The following is a 12,812-nucleotide window of genomic DNA, read 5'->3' on the forward strand; positions in this document are numbered from 1 at the left end:
GAATTATTTAGTAACTACTATGAAATATTCAGTATCTACTATTAATTATTCAGTAACTATGAATGATTCAGTATCTACTATGAATTATTCAGTAACTACTATGAATTATTCAACAGCTACTATGAATTGAGTATCTATTATGAATTATTTAGTATCTGTTCTGAAACTAGTGTGTAAGTTCAGTATTTATAAGACTGGGGAAGTTAAAACGCTCCGCTCTTTTTCTCTCATTGGTGCAGGTGATCGTGATGAAGCGAACTCTGGGTGTCGGCTATGCAGCGGTGGATAACCCTATTTTCTACAAACCGAACACCTCCATGCTGCTGGGAGACGCCAAGAAGACCTGTGACAGCTTACAGGCCAAAATCAGAGAGGCCTACTACTGAGCCCCGGCACAACCGCTTCAATTTCAGAATTAAGAGCTACAGAATTAAGAGGAAATGTATTTATTTGGAAAATAATCATGTTGTTTTATTCACAATAAAAGTGCCTTAAAAATGAAACGAATCACTTCCCGATCAATCAGTCTCAACAATGATCTGACAGCAGCATTGATACTGTTTTAATTGCATGCAATGCTTTGTAAATAAAAAAAATCTTTAAATATTACTGCTGTGTTTGTATTTGAGTCTGGAAAGTACAGCATGCTGGATGCAGGTTGTGTCTCCTGTTAAAGAAGTTCTCTGTTGCACAGCAACAAATGCACAGCATTCAGAGAGCAGGTGTAGCAGTCGCAGCCACAGAGAGAGAAACTCCTGCTCAATCTTAATAATTCCAGTGCAGGTCCTGTGCTCTGAAGGCGGGTAATAGATTCAGTGATCACTCTGTCCTCTTCATGACTTGCCAGCGTCCCGCTTGGCCTTGCTGATCAGCTTGTGCAGGAAAGAATAGAAGAAGAGAAGATTATCATACTCCCCTCTATACTCTCTCAGCAAACAGTGGATGTGGAAGTCCTTCAGGAAGTAATAGATGGCCTCGATGGTGGCCAGATACGTGTCCGGAGAGCCTCTCTGGTGGCGCCAAAAACACGTTTTCCTCGATTTTAACTCCACCTGTGGTAAAGCTGCAGAGAGAGGAGGAGCAAATAAGAGTGTGAAGAGAGTGATCCCACAAATCATGTTTGTTAGTAAATTTTAAAGTGATAGTTCCTCCAATTCTAAGTCTAAATCACAAGTTATGTCCCAATTCAGGGGTTGCATGCTTCGGAGGCGGCATCTGAAGGCTGACTGCATCACAGTGCCGTGACTAGGTTGTCTCGTTTTGAAGTTTCCTTCATACGCGACCAAGAAATGTGTCCTCCTTTTTCATGGCAACGAAGGATCCAACAGGTGGATCCTTCGCCAGCCAACATATCTCGAGGTTCATTGCGTGCCAGATTTGAGAACATGGTGGCGTCAGCAGAGGAGGGAATGGCGGCTGAGGAGACACTTTAAATGTAAGAACTGGGTTTAAACTGAGTCGAATAGTTAACGATACAAATGTTAAAAAAAAACATTGTGGTCTGAAGCACGAGGTACACTAACGTTTCGTTTTGTTTTAGGGAGCAAGGAGCAGACAGAGAAGCATCTCCAGCTCTAATAAATAAAAAAATAAAAAATTAAAAGTTTTTGGCTCCATCTTTGAAGAGCTTTAAAAGACCTTGACAGGAGCAACGTTTCCTGATGCACTGGTAAGGGCAGGAACAGAGGTGCTGTGACTCAAACAAGAAATCCGCCATAGAGCAGACCGTCTCATTTCGGTTCAGCCTTTACGGGTCTACGCTGCCTTTGAATGACGCTTTAAATGGACACTTCAAAGGACATCTTTAAATGTCCCCAGTATGTAGGTCTTTTAAACCAACCTATGTGCTTGATCCAGACACCAGACATCTTTTCTTTGCTAAAAGTTTATTCATTATTTAGGATCAGACTCTGAGCTTCTGATTTAAGTGTTTTTATTGGTTATACTGCAGCTGAAACACAGCTCATGTGTTGGGTGACAGTGGACCAATCACAGTCAGGGGGAGGTTTCAGAACAAATGACAAGATGATTAGGAGTTATGTTTTGTAAGGTCTACACACCGCACCGTACAAAAAGCCAAAAATACAATATTTTGCTATGAAACGTTGTTTTCATTTCAAGTATACTGCAGCTTTACTAAAATACAGACCAAATCCAGGCCTTGAGCTAGGCTACTGTAGACATGTTTACATGGTTAAGATGCAAACAGAGTCGCTCAGAGTGGTTTGGTGTGAAACGTACCGTTCTAGAGAAACTTGCCGAGTCAGAATTGTTCATAGTGGTGGTGATATGAACCAGATGTCCACCTCTAAAAGCTCCCTCACAGAAAGCTATTACGTGAAATGGTTATGAATATACTGCCTGAGACACTGTTTTATGATAGTTTAGAACTTAAAATCCATCATAGTGGAGGGATACATGCAGGGTGCTGGGAGGCAAAATAGTCCCCAAAGAAAACTGATTATTTCAGATTTTCCGCTATTTTCCCATCATCAACATTCCATATAAAACTCAGAAGGCATTTGTAGGTTCACTGGTGGTTTTGGATAGTAAATAAAATGTCTATATTTGTGTTGTAGTCATGGTGACCCCTGGTTCCTATCACCACCACTGTAGAGAAATCTGAACCATTTCACACCAAACCACTCTGAATCACTCTGTTTACATCTCACACACTCAATTATGGGGGAATTCTGAAAGGTAATTGAAATTCCCCTTAACAGCAGAGGAGTATGTGAAGGTGAGTGTGGTCGAGTGCAGTGATACCCTGTAAACGTTCATCCGTGATGATCCTGGTGGTCTGGTTCCAGGTGCTGTCGATAAAGATGACCCTCTGGACTGGACAGGTGTGTTTCTGTGAGTCGTCTGTGTGCTCTGGAGTGCAGGTGTGTGAGCTCTCTCTCTGTTCCTCCACTTTGAGTTTCTTTACACGTCTCTCCTCCGCTGGACTCTCTGCTCCTCTTTTCCCTTCAGTTTTGCAGAAATAGGTCTGCAGTTCCTCCACCGTCATCGCATCCGGGCCTGGAAACACCAGCACCACCTGCAGGCATGGCACACATTCAACCTACAACCTGTAACCTAGCTGGTTAAGCGTCCCTTGCTTTAAAGGGCTCTTTAAATAAAAGAGTTTTATGTAGTTTATAAACACTTTTTGTATAGCAGTTTAGCCCCGCCCATTCAGCCTACAGCAGTTTAGCCCCACCCCTTCAGTATACAGCATCTTAGCCGCCACCCCTTCAGCCTACAGCAGTTTAGCTCCGCCCCTTCGCCCTACAGCAGTTTAGCCCCGCTCATTCAGCCTACAGCAGCTTAGCCCCGCCCATTCAGCCTACAGCAGTTTAGCCTTGCCCATTCATGCTGAAGTTCAGCCTAACTTGCTTTTTGAAGGCACAGTGCAGGGCAGCCATTCAGAATAAAGTTCATTCACTGCATGGTAGGACTCAACTCGGCTTGCTTTTGGTACCAGCTACCAGCAGTTTTTCTCCGTCACCTTCTGGCATTGGCTCAGCTCGCCTGGAACCTCGACCAAAGTGATACCAAAAATAACACCAGGTACCAGATTTGCCTGGAGATTCAAAAAAGGCAAGTAGAGTCGAGTCGAGCCGGTACCATGCAGTGGAAAAGTGGCTTTACATATATAAATCTTAAAGGCACAGTAACAAAAACAGCCTGTTTAATTCTAAGGGATAAATAGAGGTTGGAACATGACAGCTTAAAATTAATTGTGACTCTTTGTGCTTCATAAAACCACACAAAGGTTATACACAATGTAATTGCATTTAAATAATTATGAAATGTAAATGGAACATGCAGCAAACAGAGACTCTTAAGAGTTAAAAAAAAAAACTGTCATACGTTCTGCGTCTGTCCGTCGAGCTCTGGGATGCAGGGGTAGGTGTATATGGAGACGTCGTCCGGCGCGATGAGTTTGGCGTGAACCGCAGTGCTCTTTCCGTCCGTCTCGTTCGGGTGCTTAATGATGTCAATCTTCACAGGCAGCTGAAAGCACAACAGAAATAAAACTCCATATTTAAATAACATGAACATCATTTTATAGTTAAATTGCTGCATGTTGAACCCCCTGCCTTACAGAGTCCACATTTTCCTCCCTTTTTTTTTTTTTAAATAAAAGAGTTTAGTGTAGCAAGTAAACACTGTTAAAAGTTTCAAAACATTTGCTAACCAGTACATAAATTCCACGTATGAAAAACAAGCTTCAAAAACAGCCCATTTTGAAATCAGGCCATTTACATATTTGTGCCTATTCACCCTACAGCAGTTTAGCCCCACTCATTGTGTGCAAATTGTTTAATAACCAAACTCGAATTATCTGATGTTTAGTGTGTAAAGAAAATGTCTTTAATAAACAACCTGAACACACTGACTACTGACCTCTAAAGAATCACTGTAGGCTTTCAGATACATTCAGTTTAGCCTGTGTTAAAGGGGCATTTGGGCCTAAGACTTGCATTCCATATGTTATTTCTTCTGTTGTGTAATATTCTGTGGTGCTGCACTGCCTCATCAGTTCATCAGAATTCGTGATTTTGTATCTCTTCTTGTGTTTTCATCCATCCATGTTCTCTTGCTACCATACCCAGCATGCTCTGCGCAAATATGCAGCCCCTAATGTAGAGGCTAAGGGGCGACTTTGGTTATTAAATAAAAGGTCTATATTTGTGTTGAAATCATGGTTTCTGATTCCTATCACTACCACTGTAAAGAATTCTGAACCATTTCACACCAAACCACTCTGTTAACAAATTTTGAAAAATCAGTGGAATTCCCCTTTAAATTAAAGCCATACTGAGACCACAGAATGGCAGGTTAGATAATATGTGGCTTAAAATGTGAACGGAGAAAGGCAGCCAGTCTTCTGGATAAACCTCAGCTAACGCTACAGCCTCGTCTTCTTCATCTCTTACCTTTCAGCTCAAACACAGAGAGTTTGTAAAGAGGTAGTGAACTGATACTTAACCTGATAAATTGTGCTTTACTTTTTAAAACTTTACAGGAGTTGAGAATAAAAATGAACTTCACGGTCATCTGCGCTCTGCTATGTGACGCATTTTCAAACATTTCATTTCAAACAGACGGTCCACAAAAATCCACCCCAAAGCAGTTTTCAAATGTTCCTCCCACCTTCAAGATACATCATCAGAAGGGGACCCTAGTCTTTAAACCAGAAAATCACACTCTAGATTTACTGCATGAGTAGACTAGACAGGTTTACAGCAGATGCAGAAATAGTTCACTTCTTAAATTTTGGCCAGAGTGCCCCTTTACACCGTTATTTAATAGATAACTCTGTTAACGGCTGACCTTCACGGTGGGGATGTGTTCTGGATTCACTCCCACCAGACAGCAGCAGGTATAGCAGTAGAACATCCTGGAGCCGCTGCAGCTGGGGCATTTCATCCTGCCGGCTAACTGAGCACTCTCCAGCGGCACGTGAGGAGCCAGAATGAGATCCTGCAGTGGTGGCTCGGGAGGTCCGGAGTCCGACGTCTGCCCATCCTGCTGTGAGGAGGGGGTGTGGGCCATGGGTCCGAGCAGGAGGCCTTAAAACCCTTCAAAAGAAAAGGATCAGAGTGGATTAAAAGGCTGGTACTTTCATTCAGCAATATCTGATAACACGCTCACATAAAACCATTTAGATCTATTCAAGCTTGAAAGGGGAGTTCCACCGATTTTTTAAAATTTCCACATAATTCAGTCATTCAAATGTACGTTATCCAGTGTGAACAGATGTGAAGGTGGCTTTTAGAGGTGGACGTCTGGTTCCTGGCACCACCACTGTGAACAATTCTGACTCGGTAAGTTTCTCTAGAACGGAGCGTTTCACACCAAACCACTCTGAATGAGTCTGTTTACATCTTAAACATTTAATCATGCAGGAATTTTGAAAAGCCGGTGGAATCCCCCCTTTAAATATCTGTATTACCGTATATTGATATAAAATTATTTAAAGCCATATGAGTGCTAGTTACACTTCTTAACAGTACTATCGTTATTACAGCATAAATCATATCTAAACACAGTCTACAGTACAGCGCTAACAGAATGCGCTTATGGAAACAGATCTGTGAACAGTTTGTTGCACTCAACATATTTATTATTTACTGTTTACTGTTTATCCGTCAGACTGATAAAGAAGCACGAGGCTGAAATCAGCTTCTTATTCGCCAGCTTTTTGTTCGAATTTTCCCGTTCCACCTTAAATGGTTCGCAATGACAATCTGGCACACCAGGCGTTAATAATAACAACTGCTACACCATTTAAGGTGGAACGGGAAAATTGATTCGAAAAAGAAGCTAACGCTTTATTACTAACAACTAAACACAGGCAGACTCTCTTACCTTCCTTTACTCACACAAACCACACTAATGCAACATTAGCAAGGCTATTTTAGAACCTAGAGTGATTCTTTTTATTTTTATGAATATTCTTTAATAATTTAAACTCAGCGGAAAGCGAGGGCACGCTGCTGGAGTACACACGCCGGAAAGACTTCTATTTTGGCCGGAAACGGTCACGGGCTTGTGTGCTGTTGCTAAGCAATCGAGAAACGGCCAGTAAACATGGAAACAGAGAAAGAGAAAAAATCTGAAAAAGACATTTTTAAACCTGTAAACTCACTGGAGGAGTTTATGCAGCATCAGGGGCTGGTGAGAAAAAAATTAACTTTTTGTCTACATAACCTCTTTCATAAGTTACAGTTCATACGTTTTACAGCAGCTAACAACTGTTAAAAACTGAAAGAAATTTAGGCTCACAACTAAAACACCAAGAAATACCTTTATTTGGACCTGTATAACACTCTTTACAGTCTGAGAGCAAATTAAAGCAAGATGAAAATATATTAAATAAATAAACAAATAAATAAAGGAATAAAAATAAATAAATAAAGCAAAATAAATAAATAAAGCTAAATATATAATAAAAGCTAAATATATAATAAAAACGTAAAGAACGAAGTAAAAAGAATTATAAATTTAAGTAAACTAAATATATTAAAAGGTTGAAATAAAACAGCTAAAATAGTTTAATTCATTAAGTTAAACATAACAGCACAATAAATTTAGAAATGTAGAAATGTGGCTATGACCGCATATCTAAAGCATCTTAAGCATTTACTTAAAGATACTGAAAATTAACCTTGGAGTCTAAAACTCAGTTTATAAATATGATTTTTTTTCACTTTCCACCAGTATTTAAGGCCAAAATTCACTTAAGTGGCCACTGCACTGCAAAAAAGTGGTAGTGAATTTATCTTAAATCTGCTCGACATCTGTATTATTTCTCATGCTGACTGGAAGCTTATAATAAGATTATTTAACTGAATTCGAACTTGTTTTAAGTAATTTTTCAAGTAAAATTATCCCACTATATTGGCAGATAAACTTGTTTCAAACTTCTTAAGCTGCCTAAGGTAACAGTGTGTTTTTATAAAGAAATCTGTTTTGTGTGTGTGTTGCAGGCAGACTGGCCTTTGACATCAGAGGAACATATGGAGAGTTCTGCTGAGTTTTTCTCTTTCACCGACTCTGAGCAGGTTTATGAGTATTTGAAGGAGCAGGTTCCTTTTCCCAAACACATCCCTGAGTCACTGCTAGAGGACTCTGAGAAGTTGTGGGCCAAGGTGAAAGGTCATGAAGCCACACTGTCCCATGCACAGAGCAGAACTCCAGCAAAGGAGCAGTGCACATCTGAAAGCTGACTGATTTCTGGCTGAAGCTTATCAGACTATGAATTTTACAGTCACATATGATTACTGCTGTCGTGTCGAATATTTTCGTGTCGAAGTGTTGAATATTTTGCTCATTAGCCACGCTCACACAGTTCTCAGATCGGTCCGATCAGCGGTTTTTAATCCGTGTTTTATCATATTTATATCTTAGATTTTTCAGTCAAGCTTTGTTGGAGGTTAAACGTAACACTCAAGTTTAGTGTCATACAAACATTTTTAATATTTCACTGTGTTCTCTGTGACTTTATTGTCTTAATTAGTTGGATCAGACCCCCAACCAGCCCCACATCACCTCCGTAATTTTACTGCATGTCACTTTGATAGCATACTGAACAAATCCGTTCTCAACTGTAGCTCAATCCAGCACCTCTCGGCCAGTGCACTGGCAGGGGACTTCACGCTGGAGCTCCAATTCAGCTGGATCTGGCAGGACAGTGCAGCGCTAAGGCCCAGATTAGCGAAGCGCTGCCATGTTTTGACAGCTCTGGAGATGGAGGTTTGGTCTGGGGATTTGGTTACTATGCATACTAGAATAATAAGATGATCTAAGTGATGATGAATTGATGATATGCAGTGACATAAAGGTTACAGCTGAGTGTGATCTGGGCAGAGACCAACAGCAGTGTTAGCAAAGCCAGAACACTCGAGATAGAGCCTGAGTCACATTAACTAATAGTTCAGTACAGTTTAAACTTAATTAGGGCTATTATGGTTAATTAACTTAGCTTTATTCTGTTTAAAGCAATACATTAATTAAAATGTACCTTCTTGATGAATCAGCATTAATGAGCATGTACATACACTCAGAAAGATGGTTCCAGGGTTCTTTTGTAAAGGAAATGGTTCAGTTTGCATGCTTAAAGGATTCTTAGCATGGCAAAATCGTTCTTCAGATTGACAGAGAATGTGTAGGACATGGTTCTATAAAGAAACATACACTTTTGGTGCTTAACAGAACCATATACATCATATTCTCTATCAATCTGAAGAACCATTTTACCATGCAAAGAAATATTTAAGCATGAAATGGATCTATATAAAACTTGTGGTTAATTTTTTACTAAAGAACCCTTGAGGAAATGTCTAATTGTTTTCTTAAATTATCTTAAGTACCCTCTTTAAAAAGATGGTTCTTCAAGGGTTTTTAGCAATGGCAATGGTTCTATGTAGAACCATAAACACCCAAAGAACCATTTGCATGCTTAAATGGTTCTCTGCATGGTGAAATCGTTCTACAGATTGATGGCGAATGTGTTGTATGTGGTTCTTATTAGAACCTTTTTGAAAATCGTTCTATGTTGAACCAAAAAGTGTTCTTCTATCGATACCCTATTGTAAACTTGAATCTTAATCACAGCAGAACACTTTTTGGTGTTACATAGAACCATTTTCAAAGCATACAACACAAGCTTCATGAATGTGAAGAACCATTTCCCCATGCAAAGAACAATTTAGGCATGTATAATAGTTCTATATGGAACTCATGGTTCTAAACAGAACCATTCCATTTACTAAAGAACCCTAAAAGAAGTGTCTTTTATAAGTGTGTTCTGCTCTCTATGTTAGTAAGGCAGAGATAGATGGACACAAATTTATATGCATTTGTAACGCGTTGTATTATATATATTTTAGAATGTTTGAAAGGTTCTACATGGTTCTGCATGGTTTATTTTTCATCAGTCTGTTTTTATTGTTAGTTCTTTATGAATGCATCATAAAGCCTAGTGATCATTCAGTTATTAAAGGTCTCTCCAAAATATTTCCTTTAGCAGATACTTACACAACAAGTCAAGAGGTTTTAATTGTCATTCCATCTATGTACAAGTACGCAGTGGAGTGAAACACAGTTCAATCTGAGTTCAGTTACAAAACCAGCTTCACACAGACTCAGTCTGAACCTCCCATAAACATTTGCTCATAAATCATCCATCTGACATTTTATTTATGAATGTATTTTTAATGGTCACTGGCGTATTGTTGCAGTGGTGCTATTATTGCTCCATTTTTCCCCCTCTAGACACTCCATGTGCAGAAAAAGCACAAAGAATAATAAAAGAGCAACGTTATTGTTACTGTGATGTAGTAATATTTGATATCCTGATACTTAAAGGGCTCATATCCAACATTTTTCTTGTATTTTATTTTTTCCTATTTGTGTGGTTTTAAATATCATAAGCAGTCATTTTTAAAACCTTTCTTCAGCCTCACTTTATCCATTAGAATTAAACAGCCTGTTATTGTTACTGTGCCTTTAAGACTTATATATGTAAATAAGCTGTGTTCTGATTGGCTGCCCTGAATTGCATCGCATTAAAAAAGCTAGTTATTGTGAGTTAATAAAGGTGAAGCAGTGTTTAATCAATATCAGTGTTTTTTACACCACTGCAGCTTAATGTGCTGCACCACAGTAATATGTGGCCTCAATATATTAACTTATGGTCTCAGTATATGAATTTGTGCTTTCAGTATATTGATTTGTGCTTTCAGTATATTAATTTGTGGCCTCAGTATAACAATTTGTTGTCTTAATATATTAACGTATGGTCTCAACATATTAATCTGTGGTCTGAATATGTTAATTTATGGCCTTAACATAGTAACGTGTGGTTTCAATATAGTAATTTGTGGCCTCAATATTATAAATTTCTCGGCTTGATAATTTGTGGTCTCAGTATAATAAATTGTGGCCTCAAGATATTAATTTGCGGCCTCAATATATTAATTTGTGGTCTCAATATAGTACATTGTGGCCTCAATGTAGAAATTTGTGACCTTAACATATTAATTTATGGCCTTGATCCATTAAATTGGGGTCAAAATATAGTAATTTGTAGCCTCAATATAGTAATTTCTGGTCTCAATGTATTCATTTATGGCCTTAATATATTAATCTGTGGTCTCAATATATTAATTTGTGGTCTGCATGAAGTAAGTACATTGTGGCCTTACTGTGGTAATTTGTGGCCTTAGTGTAGTAATGTGTTTCCGCACCTTATTAAAAATTATCCTCACGTCACCTCAGGGGCTCTGTACTAACACGCAGGTCAAAAGATGTGAGTGTCCAAACTGAGCGTGTCAGACTGCTCTGCGAGCTGTGAGCTCAGTTTACAGTGGTGCAGTAAATCAGCGCTGTCAGTGCAGTTGAGCCGCTTTTGTGTGCAGGTCTGTGCTCAGTAACACATGGAGGACGCTGCATCTCCGGCTGGAAGCTTTACGCATGTCAGAAACGGGAGATGATTTGATGCTATTCTGCGTTCAGGTCAGAGTTCTGTGTTAGAGCAGCAGTAAAAGTGCCTCACGCAACACTGCTGTCCGCCTCACACTTCCTCATCATGGCAATTTTTCATCTGCTGCAGAAACATGGGAAATTGGGCTGTTTCCCATCCCTCCCAGTGCCATGCTGTAAAGGGACAGCTCAGCAAAAAATTAAAAGTACACATCGGTTCCCTTCCTTAATATAAATGTAGTCACTCAGCCAAGATATTTTTAGTGTCTGAAGTTTGCTTGTATAGTTTTGGCACTTATGCTACGAGGCTAATGTGGCTGACAACCCTGCAAGAAAACCCAGCACAGACCAGCACAGCTGCTCACAAGTAAACCCAGCATACAAAGTGTTTTGGATGCTGATACACTCTCAGAGGATTCTTCATAGGTTCTTTAGTGAAGAACTATTTGCATGCTTAAAGGTTCCTTGCATGGTGAAATGGTTTTTCAGATTGATGGAAGATGTGTTGTATATATTTTGATACCTTCTTAAACTCTCCTTTAAAGGCTCTTCATATAACATGATCCTCATATGTTTCATATCAAAATGCTCCGTTATCTTCATCACTACTTTCCAAAACCGCTACAGCAACTTCAGCAGCTGTAAACTCTCTGCACACCATTTCAAATGTGTCTCCGATGTGGAATGAATGAACACTGAAGGGTTTCCGGTGTGATGGGTCAGTCCTTAGTGATTTCCTGAGTCTCCATTGGTCAGTTTCACACAGAATGTAGACGGACACACGAATCCCCCAGTTCCCCACATTGAGGCAGATGACGTGTATCTCGGCCCCTCTTCATAGGCTCATAACTCCGGATGTGAGTCATGTACAATGGAATGGAAAGCTGGATTGCAGTTCATGCTGAAACACATTACAAACACTAAAATATATTGCCAAAGTAACCAAATCTATTGTAAAATACGTTTGTCTTAAAATGTATAGGGAAATATTACACATAGAAATGTACCATACAAAATTAATGTGTTTATCAAATCCATTTGAAAATGTATGAAATCAGCCAAAATCTTGTCTAATGCACTTTACTGTTTGATAGCTTTAGAAATAAATTTGTATTCCAGCATCTTAATTTTAAATATCAGCAAACATGACAAAAGCAAATGTTGTAGGTATTGACGCTCTTTAAAAATGTGGTTATGATCACAGAGGTCAGAATTGTTTAGTTACATCTGTAACCTTTATTACAACTACACACAACTGAACACATATAATAACAAATACTAATCAATGCATTTTAAAATATATATTTAACAAATATATTTTTGGTCATTTTCATACATTGCAAAAATATATTTGATAAATACATTTTGAATTTATACATGCTAGGGGTTAAACCTAGCATAACACGAGAAATCACATTTAAGCAGTACTGAGGTACATCGTTGAAGGGATGTGAGGGGAAGTGTGTCCTAATTCTGCTCACAACCCTCCAACTCTTCAACAACGTCATAAAAGTTTACACCTCACGGAGGACCTTAGGGCTTAGGGCAAGAATAGGAAGAGGTCACAAGATTGAGAGCCCTGAAGACTCAGACCACCTGCATTAGCTTCTTTCCTCAGACCACCATCCTACTAAACAAGCAGCCTCCTCACATCCCTCTGCTTTAAACTGCTGCACACACACTTTATTACACTCACTATAATGTACATAACCACTGTATACACTGTAATCATTCTAAATAAGAGCCTCTCACACTCTCCTCTACTGTAGTCAGTACACATGTGCACTTTAACTTGTTGCAATATACATATTTATGCATATGTTTACATTTAAATT

The 12,812-nt window shown here is 39.1% G+C and overlaps 2 protein-coding genes across 2 annotated transcripts in view; one reads left to right on the forward strand and one right to left on the reverse strand.

Annotated features, from left to right (window-relative positions):
- The window catches only part of LOC118803987 (NAD(P) transhydrogenase, mitochondrial-like), a 38,673-nt gene extending 38,166 nt beyond the window's left edge, over positions 1-507 (forward strand). Inside the window, exon 21 of the mRNA XM_036564568.1 lies at positions 240-507. Coding sequence (XP_036420461.1) covers positions 240-386 — 147 coding nt within the window. The 3' untranslated portion in view covers positions 387-507. The remainder of the gene's footprint in view (positions 1-239) is intronic.
- dtwd1 (DTW domain containing 1) lies at positions 408-6,497 on the reverse strand. Its single transcript, XM_036564569.1, has 5 exons — positions 6,361-6,497; positions 5,323-5,570; positions 3,856-3,999; positions 2,767-3,040; positions 408-1,063 (listed from the first exon to the last, which is right to left on the reverse strand). The coding sequence occupies exons 2-5, from the start codon at positions 5,542-5,544 to the stop codon at positions 834-836; spliced, it is 870 nt and encodes a 289-aa protein (XP_036420462.1). The 5' UTR covers positions 5,545-5,570; positions 6,361-6,497; the 3' UTR covers positions 408-833.
- Between the last annotated feature and the right edge of the window lie 6,315 nt (positions 6,498-12,812).

The sequence above is a fragment of the Colossoma macropomum genome, unplaced genomic scaffold, assembly GCF_904425465.1.
Source record: "Colossoma macropomum unplaced genomic scaffold, Colossoma_macropomum, whole genome shotgun sequence".
NCBI classification, from domain to species: domain Eukaryota; kingdom Metazoa; phylum Chordata; class Actinopteri; order Characiformes; family Serrasalmidae; genus Colossoma; species Colossoma macropomum.